The sequence below is a fragment of the Brassica rapa genome, chromosome A05 (genome assembly GCF_000309985.2).
Source record: "Brassica rapa cultivar Chiifu-401-42 chromosome A05, CAAS_Brap_v3.01, whole genome shotgun sequence".
In the NCBI taxonomy this organism is placed as follows: Eukaryota; Viridiplantae; Streptophyta; class Magnoliopsida; order Brassicales; family Brassicaceae; genus Brassica; species Brassica rapa.
In genome coordinates, this window is record NC_024799.2 from 4,487,325 (window position 1) to 4,509,066 (window position 21,742).

At 35.2% G+C, this 21,742-nt stretch overlaps 3 protein-coding genes across 4 annotated transcripts; 2 read left to right on the forward strand and 1 right to left on the reverse strand.

Annotated features, from left to right (window-relative positions):
• Positions 1-442: 442 nt before the first annotated feature.
• LOC103867265 (vacuolar protein-sorting-associated protein 37 homolog 2) lies at positions 443-21,642 on the forward strand. The gene is made up of 9 exons (XM_009145316.3): positions 443-445; positions 15,591-15,600; positions 19,581-19,733; positions 20,203-20,394; positions 20,593-20,680; positions 20,771-20,810; positions 20,891-20,937; positions 21,021-21,141; positions 21,226-21,642. The coding sequence occupies exons 3-9, from the start codon at positions 19,720-19,722 to the stop codon at positions 21,387-21,389; spliced, it is 666 nt and encodes a 221-aa protein (XP_009143564.1). The 5' UTR covers positions 443-445; positions 15,591-15,600; positions 19,581-19,719; the 3' UTR covers positions 21,390-21,642.
• LOC103867263 (E3 ubiquitin-protein ligase CHFR) lies at positions 8,011-11,733 on the reverse strand. Of its 2 annotated transcripts, none has more exons than XM_009145314.3 (14): positions 11,590-11,733; positions 11,361-11,511; positions 11,196-11,293; positions 10,766-10,827; positions 10,578-10,669; positions 10,366-10,489; positions 10,179-10,265; positions 9,906-9,999; positions 9,556-9,663; positions 9,302-9,405; positions 8,933-8,998; positions 8,764-8,851; positions 8,568-8,628; positions 8,011-8,371 (listed from the first exon to the last, which is right to left on the reverse strand). In XM_009145314.3, exons 1-14 carry the CDS (start codon positions 11,654-11,656, stop codon positions 8,368-8,370), a joined length of 1,206 nt encoding a protein of 401 aa, XP_009143562.1. In that variant the 5' UTR covers positions 11,657-11,733; the 3' UTR covers positions 8,011-8,367. The 2 variants fall into 2 exon arrangements, with proteins under 2 accessions (XP_009143562.1, XP_009143561.1); XM_009145313.3 differs by having other exon boundaries at positions 8,011-8,445.
• On the forward strand, positions 14,420-18,954 carry LOC103867264 (probable pectinesterase 15). The gene is made up of 5 exons (XM_009145315.3): positions 14,420-14,850; positions 14,949-15,120; positions 15,199-15,405; positions 15,474-15,724; positions 15,798-18,954. The coding sequence occupies exons 1-5, from the start codon at positions 14,468-14,470 to the stop codon at positions 16,003-16,005; spliced, it is 1,221 nt and encodes a 406-aa protein (XP_009143563.1). The 5' UTR covers positions 14,420-14,467; the 3' UTR covers positions 16,006-18,954.
• Positions 21,643-21,742: the final 100 nt, after the last annotated feature.

A 21,742-nucleotide genomic window follows, 5' to 3' on the forward strand; every position in this document is an offset into this window, starting at 1 on the left:
ACGGAAGGCTAAGAGAATGGAGAGAGAAATGAGGGTAGAGGCTGAGCTAGTGGAGGTTTCACCGGAAGGGATGGAAATATGAATTTGAAGAGTCTAATCCACAATCTGAGCAAATGAGTTCACTGAAACGTTTGATGTTTTTGCCAGTATAGGTTTTTATTTTAGTTATCAACTGAAAGTTGCGTTATACTTGGGATGTCGTGATCTAACTGAAGATGCTCATTAGTCAGGTGAATCAGAGAGATTTATGAAATATATATATATATATATATATTATATGCAGATAAGGAGATTGATTTATAAAGAACAAAAGAAACATGAGGAGATATTGAGAGATTGAGATTATGGCCGTAAACAAAGAGTTATATAATGCACATCTCATTTTGGTTGGAGAAACCAAGGGATAATCATGTGCATTCAAAGTCAATGTAACATCCTAAAGCTCGTCATACTGATCAAACCAGTTCTTAGTTTATCAACAGAGCAAGAATGTTTTTAATTATTATTTTTAATCAATTTCTTGTTTACTTAACATCATCTTTATTTAAAAATGTCAAATGATTTGCAAAATACAGGGATGATTAACTCATGACATCAAAAGAACATGGTGCTCCACAAGGCGAAGGAGATGGTGCTTCACCTTTGCGTAGGGGTGGACATTGATACAACATTTCGTATTGAGGGAAGCAATTGGAAAGATCTTCGACACAACACAAGAACTCCATTGGCAATAGACCTCCCATAAACTTGTGGAAGCATCTTTCCATCCCGATCGGATGCATCAACACCTGCAATGATGTTGGGTTTCCCTCATTAGCCCAACATTAATCATTAATCTACCTATAACCCAAGAAGCCCAAAAATAAGAAGTGTCTAGAGGAAGAAGAAGAGTGTAGAAAATGGAGAAGTGTCTAGAGGAAGAAGAAGAGTGTAGAAGAAGAAGAGTGTAGAAAATGGAGAAGTCTCTAGAATTAGCTTGTAGTTACTCTTCCACTAGTATAAATAGGAGTGTAGAGCTCACTTGTAATATCATCCAAGAATCAAGCAAAGTAATAGAAAGAAAACATTTCATAAAGAGCTCCAAAAGTCTTTAAGAAATCTCCAAACACAAGCGTTAGTAAAAATCCCTTTCCTAATATACGAAGGTTATCTCGAACATAAACCGTCTACATTCCATCTTAACCTCTCGAAGAAAATACTATCCGTTAACTTTTCCCAACAACTGGTATCAGAGCTAGGTTACCGGTTATCTTTGAAGAAGTAAAGATGGAGGCCACCGTTACCTTTGAAGGTGATATGTTCAAGCTCACGACGGACAACTTCTCTTATTGGAAACCGATGATGGAAGATCACCTTTATTGCAAGGATTTGCATGAGCCCATCATCATGAAGGATAAGCCGGAAGGAAAGGATGATAAAGCATGGGAGATTCTTAATAGAAAAGCAGTTGCCGTAATACGCAAGTATGTCGACCGATCTCTCTTTGAACATGTATCTACCTACACAAATGCTTTTGAATTATGGACAAAACTTGAATCCATGATTCAAAAGAAAACACCTCGAAACAAAGCTCTTCTTGTTCGACGGTTGGTAAAGTTGGAGTACAAGGATGGCCAGAGCATGATGGAGCACTTGAACAATTTCAAGGGGATCGTAAATCAACTTAACAAAGTTGATATGAAGGTTGAAGACGAAATGCACACCCTTTTACTCCTTAGCTCACTACCGGAGAGTTGGGACACACTAGTTGTCACTCTAAGCAATTCAGCACCGGAGGGAAAGCTTACCATGGACACCGTCACTGATAGCCTTCTAAATGAAGAAGTTCGCAGGAAGGAGCGAGGTTCGAGCTCTTATTCAGAAGCTAACATTGTTGATAGACGGGGTAGAGAAGAGACTCGTGGTCACAACAGAAGCAGAGGACGAGACCAATCTCGAGGAAGATCCAAGTCACGTCCAAGAGTTACCTGCTATTATTGCGGCAAGCCGGGTCACATGAAGTCGGAATGTCGGTTTTTCAAGAAAGACAAACAAACCGGTAATATCAAACCAGACCGGTTCAATCCTACCAAGAAGCATGAAGACAAGACTACCACCATTGTGGAAGACCAGAGCGAAGAATTATATCTCATTGGAGAATGTAATCTTAGCTCTGATGATAGCTCATGGATCGTTGATTCTGGTGCTTCTTTTCACGTCACCCCTCATGGAAGCTTCTTCACAACCTACCAAAGTGGTGACTTTGGTAATGTTCAAATGGGAAATCAAGGAAGAAGCAAGATCGTTGGAAAGGGGGATGTTATTCTTACATCAAACACAGGATGTAAGATAGTTCTCAAGGATGTAAGGCATGTTCCCGACATTCGACTCAATCTCATATCAACCGGGAAGCTTGATGATGCTGGTTTCGATAGCCACTTTTGTAGTGGCAAATGGAAGCTAACCAAAGGAAGTTTGATCATGGCTCGAGGAAGTAAAGAAGGCTCATTATATGTGACTCAAGCCAAGCTTTGCAAGGAAGAAGTAAATGTCGCAAGTGATGACATAGATATATGGCACCGAAGACTCGGGCATATGAGTGAGAAAGGTTTAAACATACTTTCTCGCAAGAAACTTCTTCCTGATATGAAAGGTCTCTCTCTCTCTCACCATGTCATGATTGCTTAGCCGGAAAACAACATAGAGTCGCTTTCCGAAGATCGTCTACGCCTATGAGAAGAAAGCATATTCTTGATCTTGTGCATACTGACGTATGCTCCATGTCCGAGAAATCCAATGGAGGGGCATCATATTTCGTCACCTTTATTGATGACTATTCAAGAAAGGTGTGGATACATCTTTTGAAAACAAAAGATCAAGTTCTTGATGCTTTCAAAGAGTTTGTAGCCCAAGCAGAACGAAGTACGGGTCAAAAACTCAAGTGTGTTCGATCTGACAATGGTGGAGAGTATCGAGGTCCCTTTGAAGCGTTTTGCAAAGCTCATGGAATCAGAATGGAGAAGACACCACCAAAGACGCCACAACTGAATGGGCTAGCTGAAAGAATGAATCGAACGATCACAGAAAGAGTTCGGTGCATGCTTTCTCACGCTAAACTACCCAAGCCATTTTGGGGAGAAGCCATAAAGACTGCAGTGGACGTCATAAATCTCACACCATCAGTTCCTTTGGAAGGCGATGTCCCGGAGGAAGTTTGGTCGGGTAAGAAGGTCTCTTACAACCATTTGAAGGTGTTTGGGTGCAGAGCGTTCGTCCATATCCCTAAGGATGAACGAGCCAAACTAGACTCCAAGACTAAAGAGTGCATCTATCTTGGGTCACCAAGAGATGATTTCGGCTATCGGCTTTGGGATCCGGTTAACAGAAAAGTTATCTGGAGCAGAGATGTTGTTTTCTTCGAAGATCAAACAATCGAAGACATCAACAAATCAAAGAAACCAAAGCTAAGGGTTGTAAGGAATGAAGATTCTCATAAGCCTCAAGATCATGAACAAGTGATTGGAGATGATGGCGAAGAAGATCCCATCATGGATCTGAATGGTGATGAAGGTGAAGAAGAAGATCAAGTGGAGCCAGAGGAAGAACATGAGCCAAGAAGGTCTGCAAGAGAGACAAGACCATCTGTAAGATATTATCGAGATGAGTACGTTAATCTTACAGATGAGGGGGAGCCTGAAAGCTATGAAGAGGCCATAGGAGACACTCATAAAGATGAGTGGGTTGAAGCCATGCAAGATGAAATGCAATCCTTGCATGATAATCACACTTACGAGCTGGTGAAGCTACCAAAAGGAAAGAGAGCCTTGAAGAACAAGTCGGTGTACAGGTTGAAGTATGAGGAGAGAAGCTCAAATCCAAGATACAAAGCCCGATTGGTTGTGAAAGGATTCAACCAGAAGAAAGACATAGATTTTGAAGAAATATTCTCTCCAGTAGTAAAGATGTCCTCTATCCGAGTGGTTCTTGGTCTAGCAGCAGTTCTAGACTTGGAGATTGAACAACTCGATGTCAAGACGGCTTTTCTACACGGTGAACTCGAGGAGGAGATCTATATGGAGCAACCTGAAGGATTTAAGGTTCCAGGAAAAGAAGACTTGGTGTGCCGATTAAAGAAGAGTCTTTACGGTCTCAAGCAAGCCCCAAGACAATGGTACAAGAAGTTTGATTCCTTCATGGTGGATCACAACTTCAAGAAAACTAAGAATGATCATTGTGTTTTCATAAAGAGGTATGAAAGCGGTGACTTTCTCATATTATTGCTCTATGTTGACGATATGCTAATTGTGGGCCAAGATCGCAACAAGATAACCGCATTGAAGAAATATTTGGGAAGGTGTTTTGCGATGAAAGATTTGGGGCAAGCAAGACAGATTCTTGGAATGAAGATCACTCGGGATAGACCAAAGAAGCTATTATGGTTGTCCCAAGAACGATATGTTGAAAGGGTGTTGGAGAGATTCAACATGCACAAAGCAAAGCCGGTGAGCACTCCACTTGGTGGACATTTCAAGCTAAGTTCGGAGCAAAGTCCAACAAGTGAGAAGGAGAAAGAGGAAATGAAGACTACCCCATATGCATCAGCAGTGGGCAGTCTCATGTATGCTATGGTGTGCACCAGACCCGACATTGCCTATGCTGTAGGAGTTGTGAGTCGCTTTCTGGCGAATCCAGGAAAAGAGCATTGGAAAGCAGTTAAGTGGATCCTACGCTATCTACGAGGCACAACGAAGAAGTGTTTATGTTTTGGCAATGGAAAATTGGAGTTGAACGGTTACACCGATGCTGATTGGGCTGGTGATAAAGATTCAAGAAAATCAACATCAGGATTTGTGACTACCTTTGCAGGGGGAGCTGTTTCTTGGCAATCGAAACTACAAAAGTGTGTTGCCTTATCCACCACGGAGGCGGAGTACATCGCAGCAACGGAAGCGTGCAAGGAGATGCTATGGATGAAGAACTTCTTGCTTGAGTTGGGAGTAAAGCAAGACAAGTACAACATGCTATGTGACAACCAAAGTGCTATTCACTTAGCAAAGAATCCAACGTTTCACTCCCGCTCGAAGCACATCGACATTCGACATCATTGGATCCGAGAAGTTCTTGAAGAGAAGCTCATACATCTCAACAAGGTACACACAGATGAAAACTGGTCAGACTTTATGACCAAGGTATTATCGCTCAAGAAGTTTGAAGATTGCTGCAAAGGCACAGGCATGGCAATAGTTTCGGGCTAAATCGGGAAGGGGGAGATTTGTTGGGTTTCCCTCATTAGCCCAACATTAATCATTAATCTACCTATAACCCAAGAAGCCCAAGAATAAGAAGTGTCTAGAGGAAGAAGAAGAGTGTAGAAAATGGAGAAGTGTCTAGAGGAAGAAGAAGAGTGTAGAAGAAGAAGAAGAGTGTAGAAAATGGAGAAGTCTCTAGAATTAGCTTGTAGTTACTCTTCCACTAGTATAAATAGGAGTGTAGAGCTCACTTGTAATATCATCCAAGAATCAAGCAAAGTAATAGAAAGAAAACATTTCATAAAGAGCTCCAAAAGTCTTTAAGAAATCTCCAAATACAAGCGTTAGTAAAAATCCCTTTCCTAATATACGAAGGTTATCTCGAACATAAACCGTCTACATTCCATCTTAACCTCTCGAAGAAAATATTATCCGTTAACTTTTCACAACAAATGATTATCTCAAACTATAAAATCATGTGGCAGCAATGACTAAATCCACAAAGTATAATACTACGTATGTAACGCCTGCATCTTTTTTTTTATTATTATTAATATTGAGTTTTGAAGAAGCTAAGGATTCACTTCAACCAATATTTTAGGGGCCATCTCTGTTCTTCTCAAGTAATATTATTTTCTTAGATCAATGACGCGAAGCTCATTGACGCTTGCACAGTGGCGGAGCCACATAGAACAAGGTGGGGTCCTTTGATCCCAACAAGATTTAAAAAATTAGTGTAAGTTATTAATCTCAATCTATATGCCCCTACTGTAAATATTTTAGTTAATGTAGATGTCTCCAAAAATATTATTTTCTGCCGGCTTGCAAAGACACACACTGTTATAAAGGAGATGATAATAATGAGATCCATCCATTATTATTAATCTATAATATTATAACAGAATCTCTATTAGGATTCTACCATGGATTTTAAAATTATTTACATAGTTATGTCACTCCATATTTTTAACATCCTCATTAAAAATATAATTAAATGTCAAAATATTCATGGGACCCATTGTTGATCTCCACGTTTCCTTTTCATTTAACTCATTACTTATTCTTAGACTTTATTATAAATTGTCAAATAATCTGAAAAATACATGGATCTTTTAACTAATGACATCAAAAGAACATGGTCCATCAAATTATAATTTATAGAGGAGAAGGTGCTGCACCAAGCGAAGTGGATGGTGCGTCACCTTTGCGTAGGGGCGGACATTTGATACACTTTTCTGTTTCGAATCCAGGGAAGCAGTTAGAAGGATCTTTGATACAACACAAGACCTCGAGTTGCCATGGCTTTCCCTCATACTTTTTGAAGCATCTTTCTAGCCCAATCGGATGTTCGGGATCATAACCTGCAATGATTATCTCAAACTATAAAATCATGTGGCAGCAATGGCTGAATCCATAAAGTATAATACAACGTGTGTAACGCCTACATCTATCTTATTAGTATTGAGTTTTGAAGAAGGAAGATATAGATTCACTTCTTACACTGGTGGAGACCAAAGAGAGAGACAATAATGAGAATAGTAACCAATATTTTAGGACCCATCTTTGCTCTTCTCAACTAATATTATTTTCTTGGATTAATGATGAGAATTATCACCGATGTGTGCTGACGCTTGCAAATACATATACTATTTATAACGGAGATGATAATAATGAGAATCCATCCATTCTCGCTAATTAATGTTATATAAGGAATAGAATCGCAAATCATACAGGAACGGATAGGTATCCACTTAAAAATTCGGAACGGATAGGTATCCACTTAAAAATTCGGAACGGATAGGTATCCACTTAAAAATTCGGAGAACTATTATTAGTTTCTATATTTTAGTTGATTTGGAAATTGGAATAGGATTTGCAAATCCTTATAAACTTTAATTATTTTAAAATGTAAAATTAATTTTAATTAATATTTGCAAATTCGTAAGTTTTTCAATTTATATCTTTGAGTTTAAGAAATGTTTTTTAAAAATCTATTAAAATCTCTAATAAATTTACAATCTGTATTTAAAAATATTAGGTAAATAATTTATTATTTTTGAAAAAATTCACCAATATATCATGGGATTTAACAAAACTTAACCAATAATATAATTAAAAAATCACGGAGTGGTGGGCTAGTGGTCTTGAGGTAGTTAACACACCAATACGGATCCGGATTCGAATACCCCTGTGGCTACGAAATGCTTTACGCCCTTCCCAAGTTTAAAGTTATCGCGGCGTTGGTGCCGAGTCCTTGGGTAATGGGTATTAGTACCGGCTGGTTCCGGGCCAGGGAGATTAGATGGTTGGCAATCGAAAACCACGTGCGGATTATGGGTCTTTGAGCAAACGGAAACCACGTGCGGATTACGGATCACCTTTAAACCTTATGTTAAAAAAAATAAAAATAAAAAAATAAAATAAAATATAATTAAAAATTAAAGTTATCATTTTTGCGCGTCTAAATCATTTGAGTATACTACTTCAGTCCTATTAATTAACCGTCTTTACCCGAAAAAAATTAGAGGGGGCTTATTTTTTTCTATATTTTAATTGATTTGTAAATGGAAGTGGGGGTTGCAAATCTGACACACTTTAGCAATTTTAAAAAGAAACTAAAAGTAAAGTTTTATTAGTACTAGCAAGTTTTAGTTAAATTTTTAGTCTTTTATAAAACAAAAAAAAATAAAATCGTTTAATTCCATTAAGTTTCTAAGAAAATTTCAATTAGTATTTAAAATCATTAAATTTGTTATCATAGTTATCTACTGCAATTTCCCAAAATAAAATCATTAATCTATTATAGGATTTTAAAATCCACTAAACCTCAACCAATAATCCCCATCCAGACATTAGAAATGAAGATACGTGGATGCAAGTAGAATATATACTTCAACATCCATAAGTCAATATTCCTTACTGTGGATTGTACTTCAATATCCACCAAAATATAACCAAAAAGCCGACTCATCAGCACGTTCATACAAAATAAAAGGAAGAGAAAAATGTTAATCTGGACTAAGAGGGATGGCTCCCTCTGGTAGGACGACACACATGGTTACGTTTACGAGCATGCTCTTCATTGTGGTGCTGTGTCCTACATGCGTATCCATACCAACAATTTTCTCTAGCTGCTGCATCAGCTGGAAAATAATCTACGATAAGCGTTACACGGAACCAGTATAAAAGGAACCCCACCAGCTTATCATAACACTCACTGCAATGTACAACAACAATCTTTAACATCACAGTAGGAAGAAAATCAATTTGCAGTCTTAACTATTGTTTCAAACGATCCATTTGAGACAAAAGAGTCTCCACCCTAGACTAGTAACTTACTTGCAAACATGTGTTGACACGGTTATCGACTCAGCATGATTGAGTGGCATCCGAGAGCGGTCTGCATAAGAAAGACATCATTACAACTCAAGGATGGAGATCAAGTTTTTCAGTTTACATCACATAAGTTTGCACAAATGATCTTATTGTTAAAACAATCTTGAACGGTTAAAAATTTTTATATTAAGATTTTTACCGATTTGTCTGTCGTTGAAAAGACTGAACCACTCTGCTACAACATCTTGCACGGTTCTCCCCATCTTAGCAATGCATCTTTGTGTTATCTGCAGAGAAACACAGAGAGTGTCACAAAAGAAAAAAGAAAAAAGAGAGATATAAATACTCCGTTAGAGGTAGTTCCTTACATCTTGTTCATGGCGATTCATTTCATGGGTTATGGAGGGAATCCTTGTAACTGTGCGTTCCGAGATCTACAAATATTAGTAAGAAAATAATGAAAAAGAAGAAGAGAATAACAAATACACAATACACTCTTGTATCATAGCAATTCTAACCACAGGGCAAATTCTTTTTGTTGCAATACCTCAGAGAAGGAAAAGAAAAGCTAAGATCAAGTCATGTTGCGTATAATACATACATAACAGAGAGCCAAAGTTCAAAGAGATCAGTTTTAATGAAAACTATTCTAATCTTATAAAACGAACAAGTATTATCAACATGGCTTAATAATAGTAAACAGTGAACAGTTTTGGTTAGATCACAGCTTAACCTACAGGTCTGAAAGTGTCTCGACTGCAGACTGGAGTAGATGATTCACCATGTGTAACATTTTGGGAGCTCCAATAAGCACCACAAAAAGGCCTATCACATCCCATGCCTGCAAATAAACTTTCTTAGCTGAGCAAGTGAAAGCAACAACAGCAATGAACTTACAATGTCAAGGGTAGAAAGAAGATAACAACTAGTATTGAAAGCTAGAACGGTAGATGATTTTAACCTGTAAAAAGAAGTATGTACTATTACTTACAGTGTAACGGCACTTGGAAATTGGTTCTATTAGGCATCATTCCTCTACACAGGTGGCATTGCAGATGTGCACCATGGCGTTCACACCGATAACCACCAATCGTAGCAGCTGACAATAGAGCCATTGGCGCAAAAGAACAAATCAACCCATCAATGATAGCATTGTACGATGATACCTCAAGTCCTCATCGTTTTTTATTTCCGTTTCCTCAAGTACATTGATTCTTTCGTACGACTAGAAACAGTTTACTTTTGGTATACTTTGAATCAACTTATTCAAGAGAATAATAAGAAGATAAAGACAAATATTAAGTTTTTCTCAGAAGCAAGCATCCAGATAAAATATCTTACCACATTGTGGGCATTGCAAACGCAAGCTATCTCTTTCTTCAAGTGTGGGCGAGACTAGCGTACTGAAACGACGTTTTCTCTTGCTCCCAATGATCTAAAACGTATGTAAGTTGTGGTATTTAAGACAGCATGTCAGGTACGTATAACTCACGACTAGTTGCACAAGAAATACTATCAGCGTGTTTAAGAAATGGTAATGACTTAATGATAACAAATGCTTTATATATTTACAAAATCAGTTACTTAATCGAAGATATTGCAGCAAATACTTACAAGATTTGATTGGATTGATGAAGATGAGTCTAACACTGCGAGATCTTCAGTTGGCCGCCTCAGTCCTGTATCCGCTTTCAATATATCCTAACATAACAGGCTCTGATATAGTCACTAAAAAGCTCAAGAAGCATGCATATATGAAGCACAAGAGTATGGTCATATGCAAGTGAACAGATAATACTACCTCTTGTATGTTTTGCAGGAAATGATTCCTCCCAACAAACTGTACAGTCGTTCTGCACTGTGGACACAGCACATGTTGATGTCTTGCCTCAGATCTCCGCATCCATTCTGAGAAACAGCCATTACTGCAGGCAAAACACATCAACCATCAGTTACCTACCAATATATTTTTATCTCAGATGAGAACTGCACTAGACCAAGGAATGGGCAGACCAGAAATTATGAAGGCAAGGCGCAGCTGTGACAACATCATGCCACACGTTTAAGCAGATACTGCATTTTGCGTGGTCAGGATCTATGGAGATCTGAAAAGCAAAAACCAAAGAGACCGAATAAGAAACTTCAAAGAATAGAATCTAGAATCATGGACTATGAGTAGATAACTAGATATAATAGAGCACCTTAAGTAGCTGGGATCTTGAATCTGGAGCAGGCATTACCGTAAATCTGTACTGCAAGTAACCTACAAAATTAAATTAAAGAAAAATTATATACCTCGAAGTTTATTGTCTTCTTAAAAAGTAACTTAAGACACAAACAGTAACTTGAAATAAAATCTGCAACTATAGCTTTCATTATCAGAGGCTCAGAACTAGTTAGTTCACTGTGAACCATTAGAATAGCAATAGTACCATATCCATATATTTAATCCACTCTATTAGCCTTCAACAAAATAGGTTTCCTATAAACTAAACCGTAGCAATTACTTAATACATACAATGCATTTTATCGACCATACCAATTCCAAATGAAAACAAAAAAAAAGTCTTGCACTCTTGCTTAAAGAAATAAACTAACTCAAGAGACATTAAGATGTAAGGAAGGTCGAACCTTGTCCTCCAGGGCCAGGAACAATTTCAGAACCAGACATGATATCAACAGCACCATCTTTAGGGATAATAGCCTCGTCAACAAGTATAGCATCCGAACTAAACAAGTTACCAAAAAAAATCAGAAAGCAGAAATATAAACAAAGAAAACATTAAAAGACTAAACCTTTTGTTATGTAGAGTGGCAGAGCCTTGACCCAAGTTCTTAGTGATTCTGCACCATTCATGTCTTTCTGAGGAAGATGGTTTAATCTCCGAGCATATCACCATATCACTACACCTAATCTCGATGTCCGAGAATCTAGTGTCCAACGGAACTGCGAAAAAAAGAGAAACTTTAAAGGTCAATGGACATTCGATAGAAAAAACAAAGGGAGGGGAGAAAAAGGGCAGACCCAGTTTGGCCCATGCTTCATCATCGGAAGGTTTAGAACCAGAGGATTGACCTGATTCCGTCGTCATCGGAGTTCACTTTCGAAAGCTTTCAGAGAACGACGACGGAGTGAACTTTTTTTTGTTTCTTCGTATAACCGTTTCGGTTATGGGCCTTTATAGACGTATGGGCTTTTACTAGCGTCAGTTATATTCAGCCCATGATGTAGATTATACACTCAGCTTCTGGCCTTCTAAGCGAGTCTCTTCGACCTACTCCAACAAACTATACGTTTTTTATTATTTTAGCTTACTTTCTTTTTTTTTGATCAAAGCTTACTTTCTAAAAGTAAAACAACACTAGTTTTTAGTGTTTAAATTATGTATGAAATCATGCAAAATCATCAAAAGTACTATGAAAATATATTCATATATGTAGTTATTATATATAAATATATATATTTATGTTTGATTATTGGATAACATGTTATGAATTGTGTTAGTTATGCATTTTAATTAGTTTGGACCCGATCTTTTGATCATCACATGTTGCAACTGTACATGCAACAACAAAAAAACGTGGTTTAAGATGTTCTTGGTTTTTACTTTGGTCGACATATTTCTTCTGCATAATTTTATTGTTTATTTTTTTTAACAATCAACATAATAATCAAGGTTACAACTTAAAAGATGTTTCTCAATTAATATTTAGAATCTTTCTCTATATCAAATCGTTTATAATGGAATAATATGTTACTTATTTAACTTGCTTTGGTTTTTAACTCTAAACCTTCTCCCAGCCTTCCTCCAACTCTGGTCATTAATTATGGCATGGCCAACTTTGACTGGATTCATGAATCGAAATGACAATTGTTATATTAGTGTGTTTTAATGATTTATAAATATAACTTCGGAACGATGTTGTCTTTTGCCGTGATATTCATTAAACATGAAGATTGAATATTCAGAAAATGAATGCATAACGGCGATGATCATGGGGAAATATATATATATATATATATATATATATGTTTCTTGACTTGCAATTTCTTTAGGCCTGGCCAGGGCATTATTTTCGAACAGAAGTTACAGAACCGAAATTTGGATGATTTGGTAGAAATTTGGTTTACACGGTGAAACTGATATGTGAAAATTGAACTAGTACCAGTTTGGTTCGGTTCGGAATCTCAAACCCATCGGTTCTCCAATATTCATCTTCAATTCTCATTGGTTCTGCATCTTCAAAACGACCGGTTCGGTTTAGTTTTGTGAGTTGCTTGTCTTTTATGGGATTATGATATACGTAACCAGGCTTATAATTAATGTTTTTAGTCCATTAAATAAATATTGTTATAACCTAATCGTTTATGATGCCAAATGTTAAGCGTTCAAAATAAGTCAGATTTAAATTATATTTAAAATGTAGATGAGTGAGAGCATATGGTTATGTATTTCTCATAAAACCATACCAAATTACCAATGCCAAGAATGGAGTTAAGAAGTTTAGTGGGGATTGCGTTTTGCTTTGCTTTGATCAGATTCTGCAAATTATAAATATTATTTCATTAGGCGATGAGTCAAACTGTCACTCTATAAAGTCTTAATCTTTGTCAAAATAAATCAACGCAAAATAAAATATAATAGTGGATTTCGTAATGGTTTTGTTAAGCATCATCAGCCATCTTGGCGTACAATTTCACCGTACCTCCAACTCGCTCGCTTGTCGGTTTGAAAATTCTTTCTTTATAATCCCAACAACTATTTCATTGGAATCATTTAATAGTTTTTGAACATCCTTTCTAGATACAAGGCTTGTAAAATTATAGATTGTTACATAAGATTTTATATAATATACTTTTGTCATGACTCCGCTGAAAATTTTAGTTTTATTCTTTTATATATACTTTTGACAAGACTTCACTGAATATTTTCTAAATTTAAAAAATCTATGTAAAAAGGCTTCAAGAATTCATATTTTTAAGAATGTTTTTAAAGTTGAAGATGTATTTTATGAAATTATCTTCTAGAATTTTATTTAAACTACATGAAAAACTTGGAGATTTTTCTTCAAGTACTCTATCTTAATTAATTGTGTGAAAATATACAAAAAAAACATTAATTCAGAAATGTCACTGGAAGGTTGATGCAATAATAAATGTTAAGAAGCCCATATCCTTCACTTTACTCTCACGCCACTCTATCTCACACAGTATAAGTACCAGCCAACATTTTCCCCAACTTTTTACACTTAGGGCCTGACTGGTTTAACCGCAGCGGTTGCGGTTGCGGTTGCGGGAGTTTGCGGATGCGGGTGGTTGCGGTTTCTAGCGGTTTTAAGAGATTTGTACGACTGGTTATGCGGTTAGAAATTTGTGCGTTTGCGGGATACTTATGACTGGTTAACTACCAAATGCAGCAGCAGTTAAATAATAAATTAACAATATTTACATTTTATACAATTATAAAAATATCAAAAATAATAATATTATAATAAATATAAAATTTATATTTAGAAAGTTATAGTTTAAATTTTTTAAAAATATAGAAAATATTTTTATTTTAAAGTTTTATAATATTAATTAAAATTTAATTGATATATTTTAGCATTTTTATAATTTTAGTTTAATTTTTTTATTGAATTTTTTTATTTTTGTATTTATATTGTTTTGGAAAAAAAATAATTTTTTTTTATCCTCCCGCAAACGCCCGCAACCGCAAACGCTAGCTGGAACCAGCTTTTGAATTTATGAGGTTCAGAGCGATTTGGAGCGATTTGGAGCGGTTTAGAGCGGTTTGAGCGATTGTTGCAAAACGCCAGCAACCGCTACCAACCGCAAAAGCTGCGTTTGCGGGTGGTAGCGGGAAAACCAGTCATACCCTTAGTCCCCAGTTATCTTAACCATGCCCATCAAACCGGTCGTAACCACCGTAATAGCCATTTTCTTCACCATTCTTGCTCTCTATACAATCCCATTGCCTTCCTCTCTTTCTTCTATTGCTACAACTATCATAACCAATCCTCAGCTTGAACCATTATCAATATATTCAACATTCTTTGGACATAGACACCATCATCATCACCATCACCATCACCATCATCATGTTCCAATAAAGTGTTGTGAGAAATGGACGTCAAAGCTTACACACTTGTACAAGACTTCTCTTGTGTTGACTGTTGATTTAAACGGTTGTGGTAACTTCAGCAACGTTCAAAGTGCCATTGATTCTGTACCGGATTTAAGCCCTTCCAAAACTCTCATTATCGTTAATTCGGGTGTTTATAGGTCGTCTCTTTAACTTCAAGCTTTTGTTAATAATTCTATATACTTTCCTTGTGTAATATCAAATAGTTTTAGTAATGTTTGGTTATGTTAGTAAGCAGGGAAAAAGTTACAGTTAATGAGAACAAGACAAACATTGTAATGCAAGGAAGAGGATATCAAAACACATCCATTGAGTGGAATGACACAGCAAAATCTGCAGGAGGCACTGCCTATAGCTTTTCTTTTGCTGTGTTGGCAGCTAATTTCACAGCTTACAATATCAGCTTCAAGGTAAAAAAAATAAAAATTGCAACATATGAATAAGATAATTTGAGTTCTGAAATATGTATTTCTTTTGAGCGGTGGAAGAACAATGCGCCAGAACCAGATCCTGGTGAAGATGACGCACAAGCAGTAGCTCTAAAGATTGAAGGAGACCAGTGTGCTTTTTATGGATGTGGATTCTATGGTGCTCAAGATACTCTTCTAGATGATAGAGGAAGACATTTCTTCAAAAATTGTTTCATCCAAGGGTCCATAGATTTCATATTTGGCAACGGAAGATCACTCTATCAGGTTAAAATTATACAATACATACATGAGCATTCCAAAAATGATCATAACCAATATAAATTCTTTAACAGGATTGTACTATTAATTCAATAGCTAAGGAGAATACATCAGGGGTCAGTGGATCTATCACAGCTCATGGAAGGCAATCAGAAGATGAACAAACAGGATTCTCTTTCGTTAATTGTAAGATAGATGGAAGTGGCAACATGTGGCTTGGACGAGCTTGGGGAGCCTATGCTACTGTAGTGTTCTCAAACACCTACATGTCTGGAATCATCACTCCAGAAGGTTGGAATGATTGGGGTGATCCTACCAGAGAAAAGTAAGTCGACTAAATAAATTCAAATCATATAAAGATCTTAAGTACACTGTTCTAAATGCATTTTATTTTACAGGACGGTAACTTTTGGAGAGCATAAATGCTATGGAGAAGGAGCAAATTACAAAAGAAGAGTTTCATATGGGAAACAACTAACCAATTCCGAAGCATCTTCATTCACGGACATTTCTTACATAGATGGAGACCAGTGGCTTAGTCAAACTAACATACTCTCCGAGCTTACATCTGAAGAAAACATAGATGAACTTATCGGATTTAACTAACATATATAATAATCATGATGCATTATACAAACACAAAATATTGAGATATAGATTATTTCGACAAGAATTCACATTCATGTCTAGTTTCCAAACAAGATCATATTCATATATACAATAGATTTCATGTGTTTAGTTATCTTCCTCATTCTATATCAATATACTTTAATATTTTTAAAAGAGTAGTTAATCTTTGAGAGAATTTTACCAATCTACATAAGTAAAAGAAATACTTATGTGTCACAATTTATATAGTCACTGCTTAACTAAGACCATGTGTATAGTTTAAAAATTTAATACTCTTCATGTTTCTATTCACTTATTTGGTATAACTATTATTAGTAAATTATTAGTTTTGGTTCTAAGTCTTACACTTTTGATTTCACCATTTGTTTGCTTATTTTTGCTCATATTTTTCTTATTTTTCTCATTTTCCTTAATATTTTTTATTTTATTCAACTTACTTTTTTTTTATTTTTTATTATCTATAAGTAACCAACATGGGGATGAAGTATCAAACACTTTCCTAGATGAAACAACAAAACAAAATGTTAATTGGATGATGTTAACAACCAATTTCATGCTTTTCGTATTAATAAAATAATTGATTGATTAAATTTGTTAATGCTTTTCTAAAAGTTACACCGATCAAGTTCAATGATAAAGTAGATTTCAGTTCACTCTTATTATCCAAATTTGGAGACTGAGAGTTTGTCGGTCCAAACAATCTTTAATAACTGCTCTAGATTCTACAATCATGATGAAGACCATAACTCATTTTCATTACTTTGTTTTACAATACTTATAAGTATAGTATAGCATTTGAATAAACATAGGGTCCATGATCATAAAACTGAATGAAAAATATTAGATGTAAAATTAACTTTGAACAAGTCTTGTCTCTACCCTTACAAAATGTTAAACTTTGAGTCTTAAGTAACAAAACTCTCATCTCCATTCAGATGGTTCATTTGGATGGTGAAACGAACAGCCCCCCGGAGAGATAACTTCTGACATGTAAGTATTCGAGAATACAACAGTTGCATAAGATCTCCAGGCTCGCCAACCCAAATCTTCTCGGTTCCAGAAATGTTGCAGTTCACAAATGAGAATCCTGATGGCTGAGATTCTGAATCCTTTCCCTGAGCTGTAATAATTCCGCTTATCTCCGAAGTAGTCTCCTTGACCTGATCGTACAATCTTGTTTCACTATCACATTGTTATCTCATATTCATATGTAAATTTTAGTGAACAAGCGTGATTTTCTTTATTACCTGGTAGATAGATCTTCCAGCACCATAAATAAAGTCTCTTGCACCTGACCAACAGCTTGTGCTCCTTGGACGCCGTGTTCTGGTCCTAGCGCAACATTCTTCACCGGATCAAAAAATGTGTATGAAAGTATATCTGAAATTTTTATCATAATTTCCTTACGACAAAGCTATGAGCTATGAAGTTGTTTGCAAACACAGCAAAAGAAAAGCTTCTGTCAGTGCCTCCTGAGGATTCATTTACTTGGTGCAACTACTATCAGTTTTGGTACTAAAGTTTTCTTGTTAATGATTTGGTGCGAGTTTATGCGCATGGATGCTCCTTTGAACCTCATTATTTGATAGCATATCTTTATATAAGTGTTTCAGTGTTATGAGATTATCACAAAGAACAAATACAACACAACTCAAAACAAATCTCAAATTCATGGTGTTACCTATTCATCTATATTATTAAAACTGAAGTAAATTTTAGATTTTTTTGGAAACAAGAATAGCACTATATATATATTGTTTGGAAACATAGATATTATTTAAAAAAAAATTATGACCTTTTAGCAATATAAAAAAAATCAATTTGTAATCAATATTTCATCAAATATATTTAGTTACCATAACTCAAATATATGTAATAAATCCCACTTTTAAGTATGAAAACAATAAAAGAATAACTAATAAATAGATTTTGACAAATATATGATACATCTGCAATGTAAATTTATATATAAAAAATAGAACAATTAAAACAGAAAACAAATATAAATTTATAAAAAAATAATAATAATACCGCAATACAATTGCACTACAAAATGGTGAGGCATCTAAAATATATAATATTCACATGAAAACTACAAAATATTATAATATTCTTAATTATGTAATAGTTACAAATCTATATTATAACATCTCAGGTCCACCTCCTATTGGAATTACGTGACATGCAAACATATTCATGTTCTATATGATTAAGTGCCTATTTGAATACAAAAGTACTATGGTTTCTTTCTTTAAGTGTTTCAGAAATGAGTTCTAAAAACAATTTCGCAGTTTTGTTAAATATCTTTATGATCGAAAAATTATTATCTAAAATTACATTGTTATTAAATTTCGAATACTTTACATAAGTAGATTAATATTAAATTATTCAACAGAGATATTGAAACCACTATATTTTGAAAACAAAAATCACATTTTTTAAATTTGTATATCTCTTCAATCATAGGAACCATCATATTTGAAATCTATATTTATCAAAAAATAATATATTTTCTAAAGGTTCGATTTTGATTTTTCGGTTTAGATATATAGGAACCACTTAGTTATTTGTGAATATCAATTTAGTTTTGCGTTTCTTTTTGCTTCGGTTTTGATTCACTGTTGGGTCTCGGTTTATAGTTCCATGTCAAACCAGGATGCTGAAGTGTTTTTCTTTCTTTGGTTATAATTTTTACAATTTCACGTCATAGAACGGGTTATAACCTATAAATATAAATAAAGCTTTGCAGTACATATTTCAAATATTTCCACAAACTCAATGGTAAGTATATCAGATCTGGACATATCATTTCAGGTATTTAGGATTCAAAAAAATTCGAATTATCTAAAAGTATGAAAAATATTTAAATTCCAAAAAATCTAAAAATATTTAAATACCTAAAAATCTAAAATTTTATTCGAAACTGACCCGATGAACCAAAAAATACCCAAAATTTTATCCGACTATCCAATTTTTTTTTAAAAAAAAAATTAAATTTTACCTGAAACCCAAAACTATTGTAAATCGAAACTCAAAACTTAAAAAATATATTAATATTAGAAACATACTCGAAATATCCTAATATACCTAATATACACAAAAATATTTCCGACTAGGTCTCGGATAGGATCCAAACTCAAACAAAGACCCATGGGTCCAAAATAAATACCTATTAGGTAATTTTTTCTGAACCCGGACCCAAACTAAACCTATGTGTTGAGTCGGTTTCGGTTTGGTCTTTTGTCCGGATTAAATATCCAGGTATAAGAAAAAATTATATAAAATGTACATATAAAATATTAAATAAACTACTCATAGAATATATATAATTTTTAAAAGTTTTCTTCTTCAATATAATTTGACTTTATAATATAATATAATTTCAAAAATCGTATTTTTGAAGCGCGGACCAAAATATAGTTTGCATGTTAATACCAATGACCATCAAAAAGAACTCGGAAGAAAATGACTAACGGCCCAATAATAAAGACCCATATATTTGTCAATTAATAAAGAGGCCTTAATAAGTAAGAAGCATGAAACAAAACGAGAAACGAAAGAGAAGAAGTATTCCGATTTTGATCCTTCATCTGATCGAATCGATTTTCTTTATTTTATCAGCGATCGGGATCATCTGATTGCGATCTTTCGAAATCGAGAAACCTTTTGGGTGATCGAGGAATCACCACCATGTTCAATTTCTGGTAAACAACATCAAACTCCATGATCTGATTTTGTTATTTTTCATGATTTGGGATGTATCTGCTTCTGGGCATGTCTCTTGGTGGTTAAAGAACTTTGCTTTTGATGGTGTAGTTACTTACTGCTGCTAATAGCGATTAGTGTTGATCTTTGCTTACTTTGGATTCCCTAAAGTCACTGACTTTGTTTATCAATTTTTGTATATATATACACAATCTTCCTTAGTAGATTTGAGACCTTAACATAATGAAACAGAATTTGATAAAAAAAAAAAAACATAATGAAATAGAATATATATTCTCATTGATTTGATGTGTTTCTGATAAGACAAGTATTGGTTGTAATGTTTTAAAAAAGAACCTCATTTCGTGTTTAGTTTCTTTAATATTTGTATATCCCATAAGATGCTGTATGTTGAACACTTTTTAGATAGTGTTTTGAGGATGTTTTTTTTGTGATAAACCCACGCAGGGGATCAAAGGAGCAGCAACTTGGGGAGTCTCGTCCTTCTTCTTCAGAACAATCTCCACAGCAACCTTGGTATTCTCCTTCTCTTGTCACCTCTCCTAGCTCATCCAGGCCTCAATCATCAGGAGGGCAGATTCCATCACATGTTTCGCCAGGTGAAGCTGCCGGCATTATTGCTCTTTTGAAAGACAAAAGGTTAGTAGCTACTCTTTCTCGTTGCTTCTTTTACATACTTGGGATCATTTCAGACCAAAGCATAGATTATTACTTGTTCTGATAGTTTTGTTTCTGAAGCTCTCTGTGATATTACATATATGAAAGGAATCGGTTTCTGGACTTGATCTTTCTCTTTACCACTCTCATATCTTGTCTTCTTTAAAATTTGGACTCTAGTGTGGATGAGCTCGGGAAGCTTTTGACTGACAAGAATGCGTACCAACAGTTCTTGAACTCGCTTGACCAGGTCTCTATTCAAAACAACGTAAGTCTCTCAAACCATCATCATCATTCTGTCTTAAGAACTGTAGAATCGTCACTGTTTACATCTATTTTTCTTCTTAATGTTCACCAGATCAGAGAAGAGCTACGCAAAGAGACATTACATCTAGCTAGTGAGTTCTCGTAAAACTTTTATTTTAACAGCCTAAAAATGCTTAAAGAAACCTAAAACTTATATGCTGATATATAACAGGAGAAAACTTGGAGAAGGAGCCACAGATAGTGGAGCTCAGAAACCAAGTGGGTATATATCATTCATAGTTTTGTTTTGAGTATTTATAAAACTTCTTCTCACCATCTGTGAAATTGTTTGTATATAACAGTGCAGAATAATCCGTACAAGTGAGCTTGCAACTGCACAAGAGAAGCTCAATGAGCTTGAGAATCAAAGAGACGAGATCCTCAGATTCTACTCTCCTGGTTCTCTTCTTCATAGACTTCAAGGTAAAAAAAAACATAGGTCTTCTTCACTCAATATGTCTAACAAAATGATGCACATTGCTTTCTAAACACAATGGTTCATGGTAGATGCAATGAAGAAGGGAGATGAAGAATCAGAGGAGCTGCAACAGAAGTATATGGAGAAGGAGATTGACACAGCAGCTTTTGTGCAGAAATACAAGAAGCTAAGAAGCCTGTATCATCGTCGCGCTTTAATCCATCTCGCTGCAAAAACTTCATCCATGGGTTGAAGAACTTGAAACACATTTAAAGAGCTTTTGGTTTGTTTCCTTAAGCCGTTGTGTAAAGTAAAAAGAAACACATTTAAAGATAGCTCACTACTGAGACTTATCTAAAAAAACAATAGTATTGGATTACAGAATCATGCTATTATGAGCTCTGAATCTGAACCTTGTAATGTTTGAATCTTTTCGTTATATACATGGGGGTGTGAAACAGTGAAGATGATTATGTATTATGAAACTTACAAGAGCTTGCAGTATACGACCATACAGTAATTCTTTTCAGTAGATTACTAAAGTTTACGTTAATGCATTTTGGCGTGGCATGTGTCCAATTTTGTCTTCACACCACAGTTGACCAG

Excerpts from the sequence above, each read along its gene's own strand:
- LOC103867263 (XM_009145313.3), bottom strand. The coding sequence starts at position 11,656 with ATGACGACGGAATCAGGTCAATCCTCTGGTTCTAAACCTTCCGATGAT. Across the intron at positions 8,999-9,301 it reads GTCGAGACACTTTCAGACCT|ATCTCGGAACGCACAGTTAC; the intron begins GTAGGTTAAGCT and ends TAATATTTGTAG. Across the intron at positions 8,629-8,763 it reads TTTCAACGACAGACAAATCG|ACCGCTCTCGGATGCCACTC; the intron begins GTAAAAATCTTA and ends TTTCTTATGCAG.
- LOC103867264 (XM_009145315.3), top strand. The coding sequence starts at position 14,468 with ATGCCCATCAAACCGGTCGTAACCACCGTAATAGCCATTTTCTTCACC. Across the intron at positions 14,851-14,948 it reads GTTAATTCGGGTGTTTATAG|GGAAAAAGTTACAGTTAATG; the intron begins GTCGTCTCTTTA and ends GTTAGTAAGCAG. Across the intron at positions 15,725-15,797 it reads GGTGATCCTACCAGAGAAAA|GACGGTAACTTTTGGAGAGC; the intron begins GTAAGTCGACTA and ends TTTATTTTACAG.
- LOC103867265 (XM_009145316.3), top strand. Across the intron at positions 20,395-20,592 it reads GCTCTTTTGAAAGACAAAAG|TGTGGATGAGCTCGGGAAGC; the intron begins GTTAGTAGCTAC and ends TTTGGACTCTAG. Across the intron at positions 20,681-20,770 it reads AGGTCTCTATTCAAAACAAC|ATCAGAGAAGAGCTACGCAA; the intron begins GTAAGTCTCTCA and ends AATGTTCACCAG.